This window comes from Notechis scutatus, chromosome 2 (assembly GCF_049901735.1).
Source record: "Notechis scutatus isolate UNSWTSFEM ecotype Mainland chromosome 2, rNotScu1.2, whole genome shotgun sequence".
NCBI lineage: Eukaryota > Metazoa > Chordata > Lepidosauria > Squamata > Elapidae > Notechis > Notechis scutatus.
The window spans coordinates 10,940,262-10,955,330 of record NC_142010.1 but is presented as its reverse complement, the minus strand read 5'-3'; the positions used below and the strand labels follow the sequence as shown (position 1 = coordinate 10,955,330).

Genomic DNA, 15,069 nt, shown 5'->3' with positions numbered 1-15,069 from the left:
AAACCAAAATCAGGCACCTGAGACAAACCCGCAAACACCCCCAAACTCTCATCCTCCTCCTCCGTCCCAGCCTTTCCCTGTCCTGGAGTGTCCCAGAAGGGGGAGGGGAGCCTGCAGGGACCCCCAGGAGAGGGTCTTCCCCAGGAAGGGGCTGCGAGAGAAAAGCCCCACTTCCTGGGTCCCCGCTAGGGGGCAGATATTGTCCCCCTCCCAATCTGGGGGAACGACCAGTTTTTCTAACGGTTTGCTTGTCTCGCTCCTTCGGCGGCTTCCGGCCAAAGGGATCCAGGGCCCCGCCGGCCACGCCCACCGCCCTTCGGAGGCCCCGAGGCGCTTTCGGAGCACGTGGTCCCGGCTGGGGAGGGGGAGGGAGAGGAGGCGGGGCTGCAAGGCGAAGGCGGAGCCGGAGCCCGAGAGAACGACGCCCCAAGCCCCGCCCCCGCCTCTCCCTCCCCCCCCACACTCTGGATCTCCGCTTCCCTCCGCGGTTCCCGCTTCTGCCTTGGAGGCGGCGGCGGCGCCGGATCCCGCTCGGGGCAGGTGGGGCTGCTCTCCCTCCGGCCTCCCTCCTCCTCCTCCTCCCAGGAGATCTTCCCCCGCCTGCCCGGAGGAAGGGAGCTGCAAGGGATCCTGCTCTTGGCCTGGCCGGGGTTTCCTCGGGCAGATCCAGCTCCGCTCCGGATCCTCACGGAGCGGATCCCTCCCTTCCCTCCAGTGGGGGCGCCAAGGGCTGGATCTGCCCCCCTCCTCGCCCGGCCAAGGCTCCCCGGGGGCTCCAGGGGCTCCAGGAAGGAGCTTCGGGTCAGTGGCTTCCGAAGGTCTCTCTGGGGTCCGTCAGAGGATCCAGATCCCGCACCTGCAGTTGGGGAAAAAAATGGAGGGAACGGAGCTTTAAAACGTTTGGGGTGGTTTGTAATATGCCCTGAACGCAGACTGGACCTCATTGCAATGAGAGTTTGGGGGAAAGGAAAGCTTTGAATTGAATTGAATGGAGTTCATGTTGTCTTAAACCCACAAGAGATCCTTTTTCTTTGAGCTCAGTTTAAAAGGAGAACAATGAAATCCTTTGTTCTGATCTTTACTCTGCTTATGATTGTAAAAGCTCTGTAGAATCCGTAAAAATCAACATTTTCCTTGTTTTGCCCAGAAGGGGCTGGGATGTGGCCCTTCGTGGTGGATGTTTTCCAAAGCGAAGGTTTTAAGGAAGTTTTGAGGCAACCGGATGGTTTCCTCTGCTTCCTTTTCCGTGAGTGGCTGCCATGGACCATGGGGAGGCAGAATGCTTGGGGGGAGATGGAAGTAAGGGTGGTATCTCCTCCAGATGCTGCTTCAAGGTCAGCCGGCATCCCACTTCATTCCAAACTCTGCTTCGACATCTTGCCTTGTGGAGTGAGGGAATGGGAGGAGATCGGCCCTTTTCACACATGCTGTGCCCCATCTGGTCTCTCTCCTCTTCCTTTGAGGTTTCCTACTCACCACTGTGCATCGGTCCCTGTTGGACTTCATCCTGCTAGTTCCTTCCATTTTGGCTGATCAGAATCTTGGTTAAATCTTGGTTTGGAAGATATGCATTTGTATATTTATGGATCCAGTCTGGGTCAGTCACGGGGGCCAGAAGTTTTGTCTTCCGATCTTTCCGACTTGTGACAGAGTCCCATCTTCAGGGAACTTCTCTCTAGTAGAGGGTGTGCTGTTCTTTGCGTGGTCCAAACACACAACCACACCACACTCACAACAGCACACACTCTGAATCTCTCTGAAGATGGGCTCCAGCACGAGTCCTAAAGCTCGGAAGACAAAACCTCTGATCCCGGTGACCGACTCAGATTGGATCCTGCAACTTCATTGTGGGACACGTATATTCTTCGTTTCTTGTCTTTGACAAAACGGCAATGCAGTGAAACTTTTTGCCTTGATTTCTGTGTTTCCTATAGGCTGTCCTCTACTTATGACTACAACTGGGCTGCAAACTCCTTTCCTGAGGAAAGTGGTCATCACATGACCGCTTTGCTGAAGAACTCCAATTCTGCCCTCACTGTTGCGGTTGTTATTAGCAATAGCGATAGCGCTTCGACTTAGATACATGGGGCTTTAAAGCACTCTCTGAGCAGATTAGAAATATCAGCATCTTGCCTTCAACCATTTTGTGATGTTCTGTGTTTCTCGAAAGGAAATAATGTCCTCTTCTTTTTTGTTCCATCAGCAGGAAAACAACTATGACCGAAGATTTACCTTCAAGACGACTAACAAGAGATAGTAGAAGTTCAGCCCAGGGCAGCAACCAAGGGAAAGCATGAAGCGTGGGAAACGCTTGGATCCCCCGTCCGACACAAGCAGCACTCCAAGAACGCTCAAAAGAACCCATGAATGCTCAGAGTGTGGGAAATCCTTTGCTCGCAGGTCCCTCCTTTTGACCCACAGGAAGGTCCATGTGGGAAGTGGATCCAGTGAAGGTTTGGAGGGTGAGAAATCTTTCTCTGGGAAAAACTCCAAAGATCCCAGAAGCTCCCCAACACTAAAACCCTATAAATGTGAGGAATGTGACTCATGCTTTAGTAAAAAGTCACACCTTCGTACACATCAGAAAATCCACACTGGAGAGAAACCTTATGAATGTCTGGAATGTGGGACATTTTTCCGTCAAAAAACCACTCTCAGAAACCACGAGAGGATTCACACAGGGGAGAAACCTTACAAGTGTTGGGAATGTGGGAAGAGTTTTGCCCAGAACGCAAATCTTTGGTCCCATGGGAAGACTCATGTGGGAATAAAATCTTACAAATGCTTTGAATGTGGAAAATGTTTCACCCAGAGTTCAACTCTTCGGAGTCATGAGAAGACACATGCAGGATTAAAACCTTACAGATGCTTTGAGTGTGGAAAATGTTTCACCCAGAGTTCAGGTTTTCGGAGTCATCAGAAAACGCACACAGGGGAAAAAAATAAAAAGTGCTTCGAATGTGGGAAATGTTTTACCTTGAGATCAACCCTGGTGGTACATCAGAGACGTCACACTGGAGAGAGACCCTATGAGTGCCCAGAATGTGAGAAACGATTTGTGAATTCTTCTGAACTTCGGAATCACCAGAATTGGCACAAAGGGGAGCTGCCCCATAGATGTGGGCATTGTGGGAAAAGTTTTATTACGCCAGCCCATGTTCAGATTCATCAGAGAATCCACACAGGGGAGAAGCCCTACAAATGTGGGGAGTGTGGGAAATGCTTTTCCCAAAAACAACATCTTGGAAGCCATCAAAGGTCCCACACAGGAGAGAAGCCACACAAATGCATGGAATGTGGAAAATGTTTTGTAAGCAGGAGAAACCTTCGGAGCCATCATAAAACCCACACAGGGGAGAAGCCACATCAATGCATCGACTGTGGAAGATTTTATAGTAGCTCATCAGCCCTTAGAAGTCATGTGAAAATTCACACAGGGGAAAAAAACTACAAATGTTTGGACTGTGGGAGAACATTTGCTCATTCAGGTTCCTTTAGAAGTCACAGCCGAATCCATACAGGAGAGAAACCTCACAAATGCTCAAAGTGTGACAAATGTTTTATTCGGAAAGATTATCTTGTGAGTCATCAGCGAATGCACACTGGAGAGAAACCATATAAATGTCTGGAGTGTGGGAAATGTTATGTCCATCCTTCAACCCTTCGTATGCACACGCGAAATCACGCAGGAGAACAGCCTTAGAAGTGGCACAGAGTGTGAGAAACCTTTTCATAGTAAATCAAAGCTAGAAAAGCACCAGAAAGTACTTAGCAGAGATAAATCTCTTCACTTGTGAACAATGTTGGGAAACCTTTTTTTTTTTTTCAACATTTACATCTTAACATTTGACAGGAATCTTCGCACAGTGACAGGAGGAAATCCTGCAATTGTTTGGTTTGAGTAAAATGTTTTTCCTACTGAAGGAACCTGAAATAACATCAGGGAGTACACAACGAGGCAAAAGGGTGTAAAATCTTGGGAGTGAGAATATTTTGCTAGTAACTTACCAGAGTGATTCCAGAAAAGAGTTATAAGTATTTGGGGAGTAGATAAAATGTTTTGCAGAGCAGAGGAAGTCCTTGACTTATGACCACAACTTGGAATGGATTTCTGGTCATAGGTTCCTTCAGTCGTAAGTCAAGGAACCAGGTATTTCTCTTAATTTTTACTAGATTTTGTTGATCCATGAGGAGAACTGAAAAATTAGGAGAAAATTTTAGAGAGAAGAAAATGGGGTGAAGGGTGTGAGAAATCTTTTTTTTTTAAAACAAGTTTTATTATTTTCAAAAACAAACAAATCATCACCAACCATTACGTATTTGAACCTTTTTCCATTGTAAATTTTACAAGTCAGATAAAACCTTATCTTATACAATACAATTCTATTTTAAACCATTTCTAAATGAGCATAGAAACATCTCTTGTCCTCTATTTCTTTCTGACTTGATTATCGTCATTCTCTTTCTGTGTTTCTAAAAGGTTTCACCAATACTTCTCAAAAACATAAACAGACACAAACAAACATATAAAAAATCTTTTAGTAAAGTAACTTGGCCCCGGTACCTCTCTTTATATGGGCTTTAATTATATTCATGCTCATCTTAGAGATCATTACCTATTTTGTTTACCATTCTGTATCTTCTATATATACTTCTCCACACATTTCACTCTTCATAATTCTATCTTATTCAATCCATCTTAATTTAAATCATTATATTTGTATCTTTTGCCCATCCTTTATTATCCCTCTATCTCATTCCTTATAATGAAAAAAAAAGAATTTCTCCTGAAATCTCTAGTCAGAGTATGATGCCTTTCTATCCTCTCCTAAATATTAGATTAACATTTAAAATGACACCTAATATCCAATCTGATTCTGCTTGGTACATTCTATCTATTAATTTTTACTTTTAATAACAATAAAAACAGAGTAATAAATCGGAAATGTTTAAATACATAGTATCCTCCTAAATACGTAGTTAAATAATAAATCTAAATAATAAATCTTATAGCATTCTCATTGCCTTTCCCTTCAATATTTTATTACATTTTAAAAATCAATCATTATTAAACATTTCAACATTTTAATTTCTTATTAACTCTTAAGCCATTCTAATTTTCTATTTCTAATACAAATATTACAATACCGTCTTATGTACCTTGCAAAATCTTTTTTAAGAAAATTTATTCTTTACCCTTTATCCCTGAAAAAGATTCCTCTTTTCCCATCCAATTTAAAACTTTGTGGCTTTTCTCCGCCTTTCCCCTTTCTTTCTTCCCCCACCAGATCTTCCTACCCCCTTCTTCTAACCTCTGTCTTGCTGGCATCCCTTCTCTGTTGTATTCCCTTTTTTTCTTGTTTGCTGTCATTATATTTATTTTGCATCATATTTTTCTCTTTCTTAAATGTTTTTAAATCTTAAGTCCTTCATTTTCCTCGCTTTCTTCCTTCCTTCTTCCTTAGATAAATTTTGGGATTCATTAAAGATGGTGTCTTCGTCTTCTTCTTGCTGTTGTTCCATCTGTCGCATTGTCTGTTCATAGTTAACCAGCGCCATTTCTAAAAATAGAAAAGCTTTTTCCATACCATCTTTACAGGCTGCTTTTGTTTGCTCATATTCATCCCTCAGTTCCTCAAGGGAGAAAGCCATTATAAATCTTTTCTTGTCTTTTTCCCTCTTCTTACTCCAACCAAAATATTCCAAAAGAAAAGTAAAACAATCCCAAAGTCCACAATCCTCAATCAATCCAAGCCAAGCCAAAATTTCCACTTTCTCTTCCAGGGTAGTATCAGACAAAGGAAAAAGAAAATCCAAATCTGTGTTTTAAAGCCTTATTAAAATTTTATTTCTGTCTCCAAATCCTTAAGGCATCTCCTCCAACAAAATCCAACCAGATAAATATATTTTTGTCCTCTCCTTCCGACTTATCCCATAAAGCTAGTTTTATCTGAAAAAAAACAGGTTTCTCAATATCTTTGTTAATTCCGTCGGGAGGGAGAGTAAACTTTCCTTTCAGCACCTCAGAATTGCCGCTTACTTTCTCTTGTGGAAAGAATCATCCAAAAAGCCATCACTTCCAGGAATTAAATTAAATATATCTCAGAGTCCTGGATCGACCAAGAAGACTTTCACTTTTAAAAACTTTCTCCTCTTCCTCCTGCGCATACTTGCCCAGCTGCCGGCTTCTTTGTGGCGGCCATTGCGGACCGCCGCTACACCGTCTTGGTAAAAGGAGGTTCTGCCGGCCAGGAGGGGTCTGCAACACCCCAAACCCTTTTCCGGATCCCCCTACCTTCAGCTGCCCCTGCAGGGCAGCCTTGCTCGCACTCTTTCGGATTGGAGCCCAAAAGCGGCTAGCGCGGCAGGATCGCGCAGCCGCGAATCCCTACCGCTCGCAAAGCCGACAAACCGGAAATCCAAGGGTGTGAGAAACCTTTTCATTGCAAATCAAAGTTAAAAACGCATCAGAAAGTCCATAACAGATAAGCTCCTTCAGTTGCGAACAACATTCAAAACTTTTTTTTTTTTTTTAAGGCCACATCTTATAATTCACCCAGAACTTCGCAAAGTGACAGAAGGGAAATCCTACAAATGTTTGGCCTGGGGAAAATGTTTTTTGCTAGGGAAACAACCTCAAATTCTCGTAGAGAGTACACAATGAGGGGAAAGAATGTAAATGTTGGAAGTGTGAGCATGTTTTGGTCACCAAGCAATATTGGTGACTTAGCAGAGTCCTTACACAAAAGGGTTATAAGTATGTAGGGGAGTATATATAATGTTTTGTAGTGTACAGGTAATTCTTGACTTTATGACAACTGGGAATGCATTTCCGGTGATGTTGTTTCATTCGTAAGTCAAGGCACCCAGGTATTTTTGTAAATTCTTATTAGGCTTTGTTGATCAATAAGGAGAACTCTAAAGATTTAGAAGTGAGAAAATGGGGTGAGAGTGGAATGAAGATGCATCTGATGGTTTATTTAGGGATAAAATGTTGAATGTGCTGCCTGAAGATGAAGAGGGAAAGTTTATTTTTCTTCTTATCCTTTTTGGAGGGATTTTTTTTTCTTTTTCTTACATTGTCTCATATGTATGCACACACATAGATACATATACTATATTTACAGAGATATTGCATAGACTTGTATTAATGTTTTCTTTCCTTGATCTGTGAATATAACCCTTAATAAAATGATTGTTTGAAATAACTCAAGAGGCCTTTTTTTTTTTCAGAGCATGAACTGGGAGTCCAAAAAGTCAAGATGGCCGGAAAAGTATCCTTCAATTGTCCACAAAAAGCTGCCTTTTATATTATTTTTGTCTCCATCCTCCCTCGCTGGACACTTCTGTCTTTGGGATTGAATTCAAAGGTGCAGATTTTGGATGATGTTTAGGAAAAATGTCCTGGGGGGTTTGGATGGACCTCCCTGCCCTTAAGGGCAGATCATTGGTAGCTATTTATATGTACCGGACACACTCATGATTAAATGAACCGCATCTCACTTAGGACGTGCATCATAGGTCACAAGAAGTGTGACATCATCAGTTTAGTATGAGTTGCAAATTAATACCAGGTTGCGTTTCATGCGAGCCAAAATTCAGCTAATTTGTGTGTAGTTTAAGGTGGCTATTATACTACACCGGTGGCTATTTGAGACCAAAGAGGCATTCTTTAAATAAAAACTCCCCAGAGTTAAAATAAAATATTTACCATCCAGTGAAGAGAGAATACCAAGAAAGTATTTTAGCAGCTAGCAACGAAGGCAGCTACAGATGGCTTTGAAGCGCACCTTAAGAGTTTTGTTCCAACTGTGTAAGAGATGAAACAGGCAAGATGTCCGCCAGAGAAGCTGGCTTTCTTAAGAGACGGTCAAAGCCCTTTCCCACCATCCTCCCTGAGGGTTAGATACGGAGGTCGGGGATGAAGGCTGTGGAAAGCCAAGGCTTAATCTCTTCTTTGACCAACAGCCACAGTCCCATCCCAGAACGGATGAGGTTTCCTCTCAACTGATGGTGGGTTCCATGTCCTGACACAACAGGAGCTTTTTGGCCAGAACTGGTATGGGGGACCTTGGTGTCCTCTCAGCTTGGTTGTTTCCTTGCAGGCGTTTCATCACCCAACTAGAGAACAGCATCCATGCTAGGTGACATCATTAACATCGATGCTTTTACCTAGCTGGGGAGTGAAACATGAGACTTTGAACTAGCCAATGTTTAGGGTGAATTGTAAATGGATACTAGGCTGCACTTCATGTCACCCAAAATTCAGTTCATGCCAGGTTTTTATATGTGCAATTAAGGCTACTGTGTAAGGCTACGGTTGTGGTTTTAACCATACATTTAATTTTTAAAGTATATGTTCTTCGTTACTGTGATAGTTCATCATTGTTCATATGCCATGTTACATTAAATATTTTTCTTGCCTATTCGTATCATTCGGGAACCCATTCCTCTTATTTTCTATCTCTTCAAATCATCTAAATTGAATTCAATGTTTTTGTGGGATTTCACACTAATAGAAACCTACCTTAATTCCTCATTTGCCCTTAACCATGGTTAATTCTCTCCTCCTCTTTCCTCCATGAAATGGCATCTCCTCCCCAGCCCAAAGAAGCACAATGTTCTCCTAGCAGTTTTACTTGGGAAATGGTCTTTTGCCTCTTGAGCCCATGGAAATGTCCTTTGTGACATAGTTGGTGGTGGGCTCAGAAGCTGGGATCTGTCCGGCTCCTATTGGCTACTTCAGGGGGGCTTCTGGCATCTCCCCGCCCCCTTTGAGCCCCTTGATCTGGACACCTGGTTCCCCAGAGGCTCCTGGTACCCAGATACCCGTCAAGTCAGATGGAGGCTCTTCCTCTCCGTGGATTTAAGGCTCCTTGGGAAGAAGGTCCAGTCCTGGGATACACGGAAGGTCAACTGGAAATAGGGAAAAGGGGCCGTTCTGCCATTTCATGCTGCCAATCCCTCCACCCCACCCTCCCATGGGCCCCCGTGAGCATTCAGCCCCTCCTGCCAACAGAAGGGGCTTCATTGTTCGTGGCCCCTCCCGTGGGGGTCTCGGCCGTCTTCCCTCCTCAGCTCAGGTGAGAGAGGCTGAGTTTGGGTCAGTTCCCCCCTTTCAGCCAAGAGCTCATCCGGCACAGCTGGAGGGCAGAGGCACCCCTGGAAGGTCACTGCAGGCTGTCCTCGACCTGCGACCGTTTTGGAGTTATGACAGACCCATCCCCAAATGAGACCTCTGACCCAGATCCGTGATGGGGAGGGCTCCATGAAGTCAAGGACCACCTGTCCTTATTTATTGTCCCATTTAGGAACCTCAAATCTCACCCAGAGAAATAAGTCGATTTGTTGGGGAAACATTTCTCCCTCCCTTTGACTCTTGTGTCTACTCATTGTGTGAAACACAACTCGGGAGGAGGGCTCACAATAAAAATACAACCACAACCAACAGAACCAAAAGAATCCGGCTCCCCCTTGTTACACACAGACCACACCACAATCTCCAATCCTCCAGTCCCAGCCTTACCCTGTCCCAGATATTTGGGGGAGGGGGGAACAGCCTCTCTTATAGCCTTCCAGAAGTGGGGCTGCAAAGGGGTCTTCCATGGGGCAGGGGCTGCAACAGAAAAGTCACATTTCCCAGGTCCTACTAGATGGCAAATCCTAACGGGTCAGGATCTGGGTTAATTACCAGTTTTGCAAGGGTTTGCATCTCCTTCTTCAGCTACCTCTTGCAAAAGGGAGCCAGGGCCCCCTGCCAGCCCACACTTGACCCGGAGCAAGTTCTGGACTTGGAACGTGGATTTGGATCCTTCCCTTTCTCCTTCTCCTTCTTCTTGAGCAGGGAATGGTTTTTCATCAAGATGCACAGCCCTCAAATAAAAAACATAAAAAATGAAAAACGAAACCATTTCTATTTTGCACTGGCTTGGCAATATTGCCAGCCTTGTTTCTCTGTTGTGCTGTGCTGCCTCTATGGAGAAAAAAAAGCAGGAGATCCCAAATTTGGGGTCTCTGGGGTTTAGGAAACCAAAGAATGGGAGAAGAGCCCCCATGCTCATAGAGACCCCACCCACCCCTTCAATTTAAACTCTCAGGATGGAGGGTCACCATGTAATCTCTGCACCCGTTAGGCTATTACGGGTCAGAGTAAGACCTGATGATACCTGAAATAAAAGTTCCTGCGAGGAAAGATAAGTATTTATTATCCAGTTAGGAAGGAACACCAAAAAAAAGGAAAGGTACCCCCCAAAAAAGTAAGTGAAGATTTCTGGCACTTTGAACGGAGTTCCAAAATAGAAAAACCTTCCAAAAGGGCACCTCTGTGCCTGGCGATAGATAGATAGATAGATAGATAGATAGATAGATAGATAGATAGATAGATAGATAGATAGATAGATAGATAGATAGATAGATAGACTCTCTCTCTCACACACACACACACACAAACACAAACACAGACTGGAGCAGGAGGGGCAGCCTCCGCACCCAGCCTGCAGGGTGGGACACTCTTCCCATGAGCAGAGGAACCTTCGACACCGACGCCCATCGGAGGAACAGAGGAGCTTTCGGAGCACGGGATCCTATGGAGGAGGGAGATTGGGGGAAGGGAGGGGGAGAGCTGCGGCGGATAGGGGCGGGGCTGATAGGCGGGGCGGGGCCAGAGAGGAGAGCAGAAGCCCCGCCCTCTCCTCTCACTCCCTGGATCTCCGCTTCCCTCCGCTTGAGTCCCGCATCGCCCGGCGGCGGGGGATTGGCGCTGGATCCCTCGGGAGAGGCTGCTGAGTCCCGCTCGGGACAGGCGGGGCTGCCTCCTCCGCCTCCAGCCAGGAGATCTTTCCCCCCGCCAGGAGGAAGGGAGCTGCGCGGATCCCGCTCTTCGGCTTCCCGGTCTTCCTCGGGAGATCCGGCTCTGGCGTCGCCTGCAGGGAGCGGATCCCTCCCTTCCCTCTAGCGGGCGCAAAGGGGGCTCCCTCCCCGGGCTGGATCTGCCCCCTCCTCGCCCGGCCAAGGCTCCCCGGAGGCTTCCGGGTTGATCCTTTGGGTAAGTTGCTTTCTGTGTGATCCGTCAGAGCATGAGATCTCCGAGAATGCGTATCCCGCAAGTGCAGTTGGGGAAAATGGACTAAACGGAGCTTTAAAAGGTGGTTTGTTTGTTTTTTGGAGATCTGCAAGGGGGAATTAACACGGACTGGTTTCAATTGCAACGGGGAGGCTGTGATGGGGCAGCCCCTCCTGAAAGCTCAAACTTTGAGGGAGTTTTCAGGCTGTCTTGTGAGCAGCTCCCAGAAGAAGTTGTGGCCTTGAAGGATGCCTTATGGGGCACGTGATTTTCAAGTGCTTATTGATTGATTGCTCATTGTACCTTATGATTCTCAACCTTGACGAATGTATCTTTTTTTAATGTATACCAAGAGTATTTACACCAAGACAATTCCTTGTGTGTCCAATGACACTTGGCCCACATCTCTATCTCTATCTCATTCTATTCTATTCTATTCTATCTCTAATTCTATTCTATTCTATTCTATTCCATTCTATTCTATTCTATTTCTATTCTATTCTATTCTATTTCTATTCTATTCCTATTCCATTCTATTCTATTCTATTCCATTGTATTCTAATTTCTATTCTGTTCCTATTCTATTCTATTCTATTTCTATTCTATTCCTATTCTATTCTCATTTCTATTCTATTCCAGTTCCTAATTCTATTCTATTCTATTTCATTCTATTCTATTCCTATTCATTCTCATTTCTTTCTATTTCTATTTCTATTCTATTTCTGTTCTATTCCTATTCTCATTTCTATTCTATTTCTATTCTATTCTATTCTATTCCTATTCTATTCCTATTCTATTCTATTTCTATTCCTATTCCTAATTCTATTCCTATTCTATTCTATTCTATTCTATTTCTATTCTATTTCTATTTCTATTCTATTCTATTTCTATTCCTATTCTATTCTATTCTATTCTATTTCTATTCTATTCCTATTCTATTCTATTCTATTCTATTCTATTCTATTCTTATGATTCTTGATGAATGTATCTTTTCTTTATGTATACTGAGAGCATTTGCACCGAAGACAAATCACATTGTTCAATAAAGAATTGAATTCTATTCTATTCTATTCTATTCTATTCTATTCTATTCTATTCTATTCTATTCTATTCTATTCTATGATTTTCAAGTGCCTGTCCAGAGCAGCATTGGGTCTGTGATGTGCCCCTGGCTACTTTTCCTTCTCAACCAGTGGCAAACTTGCCTGACCAATAACCAGCCAAGACAGTGAAGACTTTTGTCTGGTTTATTGCAATAAACGGGGAGCTTTTCAAAGTTTGGGTTCCTCTCCAAAGTTCACCATCTCAAATCAACATCTTCATAAATTCTCTACACCTCCTCCCATCCCTCCTTGTCTCCATTGGCTGAGATACCATGAGGTTACATTCTCAAAAGCCATCTTCTACATATTTCTTGCTTCCTCCCCAAACATGCTAAATCACATCACATGTGAATTTAAATGAGGAGACAATATATTTAAGGTGGTTCAATATTCAAGTCTCTTGACCACGTTCTTTTTGGCTTGTTTTCCAGTTCCTGGTTATTTTATGGATTCTCGGACAATAGGTTCTTTCCTGTTCTTCTGTTTTAGTTTTTCTCTTTCCTGTTTTTCAATTCATTTTGTTTTACCTTTAAGCTGGCTATTTCCTTTTGCAGTTATTTCCTCTTACAATTTTAAATGTAGAAGACCTTTCACCTTACTTCCACTTCCTGTTATCTTGTACCCTCAAACACATCATCCTATTTTTTTCCTCCCTCTTCTAGGACATTGATAGATTAAGCTCAGCATTTGCTGTCGGCATCTGAGCCTTTTTCATTTCTCTTTGCAGGAGACCAGTGAAGACGTTGGCTGTGAACCCAGAGAGAGAAAGGGCGTCCTTGGATTGGAGCCCATGAAATTTTGGCCGGATTCCATTCGAAAATCTGGACATCTTGTCCAGTTGGAAAAGCAGCTTCTGCCCAAAAAGACCAAGTCAGTGAAGGAGAAAACCAAACCGGTCAGCAGTGAGGTCATCCCTGGCTTTGACTCGGAGGGACAATAAGTGACCCAGAGGCCTCTTAGCTGTAACTTTAAAGGTGAGTCAATGAAACTTGGTTTGGAAAATAAGCTTTTTAAAAAATCTTTATGTGGCATGCAACAAAATTGGGTTTATCTGCCAAGGTGCTGAGTGAAGGCATACTTTGTTTTATCTGTCTTAGTTGTAAGAAGCTCCACTTGGTGGAGTTGGAGGTGGACCCTGGGTGGAAGGCCACGGAGTAGGGAAGTCGCATCGGCTGGGTGGAGGCACCCCTGAAGCCGAAAGAGGCTGCCTGGGGACTCACCTGGAGGTGGGGAAGCCCCTCCCCAACCTTCATCTGGTCCCTTCATGGGGAAATGTTCTCTCAGCCCAAACTGGGTCTTGTTTCAGGGATACATTTTTAGCTGTGATTGTTCCTGTTTAGGCCTTGTCCCATCATGCACTTGGAGTGACAGTTTAGTAGCCTGAAGGGCTTAGGCCTTTTCCTAATGCTTAAACTTTAATTGAAATTCTCTGGATCATTTTTGGGGATTTTCCATCCGAAGCTATTCAGTGAGGCCCCTCCCCTTTCAGAAACTGCAGGATCAAATTTTTCCCAGGATTAAGCCATGTCACAGCTCAGATTGTTCCTGTTTAGGCCTTGTCCCATAATGCATTGGGAGTTGAGTTTTAGTAAGCTGGCGCTTTTAGGTCTTCTCCTAAAGCCTAACTTTTAATTGAAATCATCTGACCTTATTGGGATCCTTATTGGGTCCCTCCTGAACATAGCTCCTCTTCAAAACTTGACCAACCCGAGACGGGTTTTATTTTTATTTTGCCTAAGCCTTTGGACGTTGGATAACAGCCTGTCAATAGCTCGTGTGTAGCTATCTGCTCTGAGATCCAGTGATCCTTAGATCTACTGCCCCCTGAAGATGAAGCCAACAGCCATTTTCCTATCGATCTTCGGGTTGAGGCTTTATACTGCCCTTCAACAACACACACGCTTTTTGTCTGGACCCCGCTGCCTCAGGCTGCAAGCGCCTGGGGGTCCCAGGAACTGGCCAGCCTTCTCCCATCTGGTAGGAACCCAGAGGATGACCGCAATCCAGACATTCCGTGTCTTGTACTAATCCCTGGGTTGTGAGAAGCCAGGTGGCCCCCTAAGGAAGCCTGATGAGAAGCCCAGCAGCGTCCGCTCCTCCTTCTTGCCCAAGGCGGGTATGGCGCTCTCACTCAAGGACCCCTGTGAAGGCGTGGGAGGAGATGGGGCCACCAGACTGAGAGCAGCCCGTCTCCCTCTCCCACACCCCTGCTTCACCCACCATCCATTTTTTTATTTGACAACGTACCTCCGTTGTTTTATCCCATCGTTGATCATTTCATTACTTTTGGTACTGTTGTGTTTACACTTAGATTCCTTTCTCCTTTTTACTCTCAAAAGACCCCTGAAGTGGGGCTGCAAAGGGGTCTTCCATGGGGCAGGGGCTGCTAACAGAAAAGTCACATTTCCCAGGTCCTACTAGATGGCAAATCCTAACGGGTCAGGATCTGGGTTAATTACCAGTTTTGCAAGGGTTTGCATCTCCTTCTTCAGCTACCTCTTGCAAAAGGGAGCCAGGGCCCCTGCCAGCCCACACTTGACCCGGAGCAAGTTCTGGACTTGGAACGTGGATTTGGATCCTTCCCTTTCTCCTTTCTTCTTCTTGAGCAGGGAATGGTTTTTCATCAAGATGCACAGCCCTCAAATAAAAAATATAAAAAATGAAAAACGAAACCATTTCTATTTTGCACTGGCTTGGCAATATTGCCAGCCTTGTTTCTCTGTTGTGCTGTGCTACCTCTACTGGGGGAAAAAAAGCAGGAGACCCCAAATTTGGGGTCTCTGGGGTTTAGGAAACCAAAGAATGGGAGAAGAGCCCCCATGCTCATAGAGACCCCACCCCCACCCCTACAATTTAAACTCTCAGGATGGAGGGTCACCATGTCATCTCTGCACCCGTTAGGCT

The 15,069-nt window shown here is 44.7% G+C and overlaps 1 protein-coding gene across 1 annotated transcript in view; it reads left to right on the top strand.

Annotated features, from left to right (window-relative positions):
- The window catches only part of LOC113432404 (uncharacterized), a 64,442-nt gene that overhangs the window by 39,038 nt on the left and 10,335 nt on the right, over positions 1-15,069 (top strand). Inside the window, exon 2 of the mRNA XM_087953363.1 lies at positions 2,204-3,416. Within this exon, the coding sequence (XP_087809489.1) occupies positions 2,294-3,416 (1,123 nt within the window). The 5' untranslated portion in view covers positions 2,204-2,293. The remainder of the gene's footprint in view (positions 1-2,203; positions 3,417-15,069) is intronic.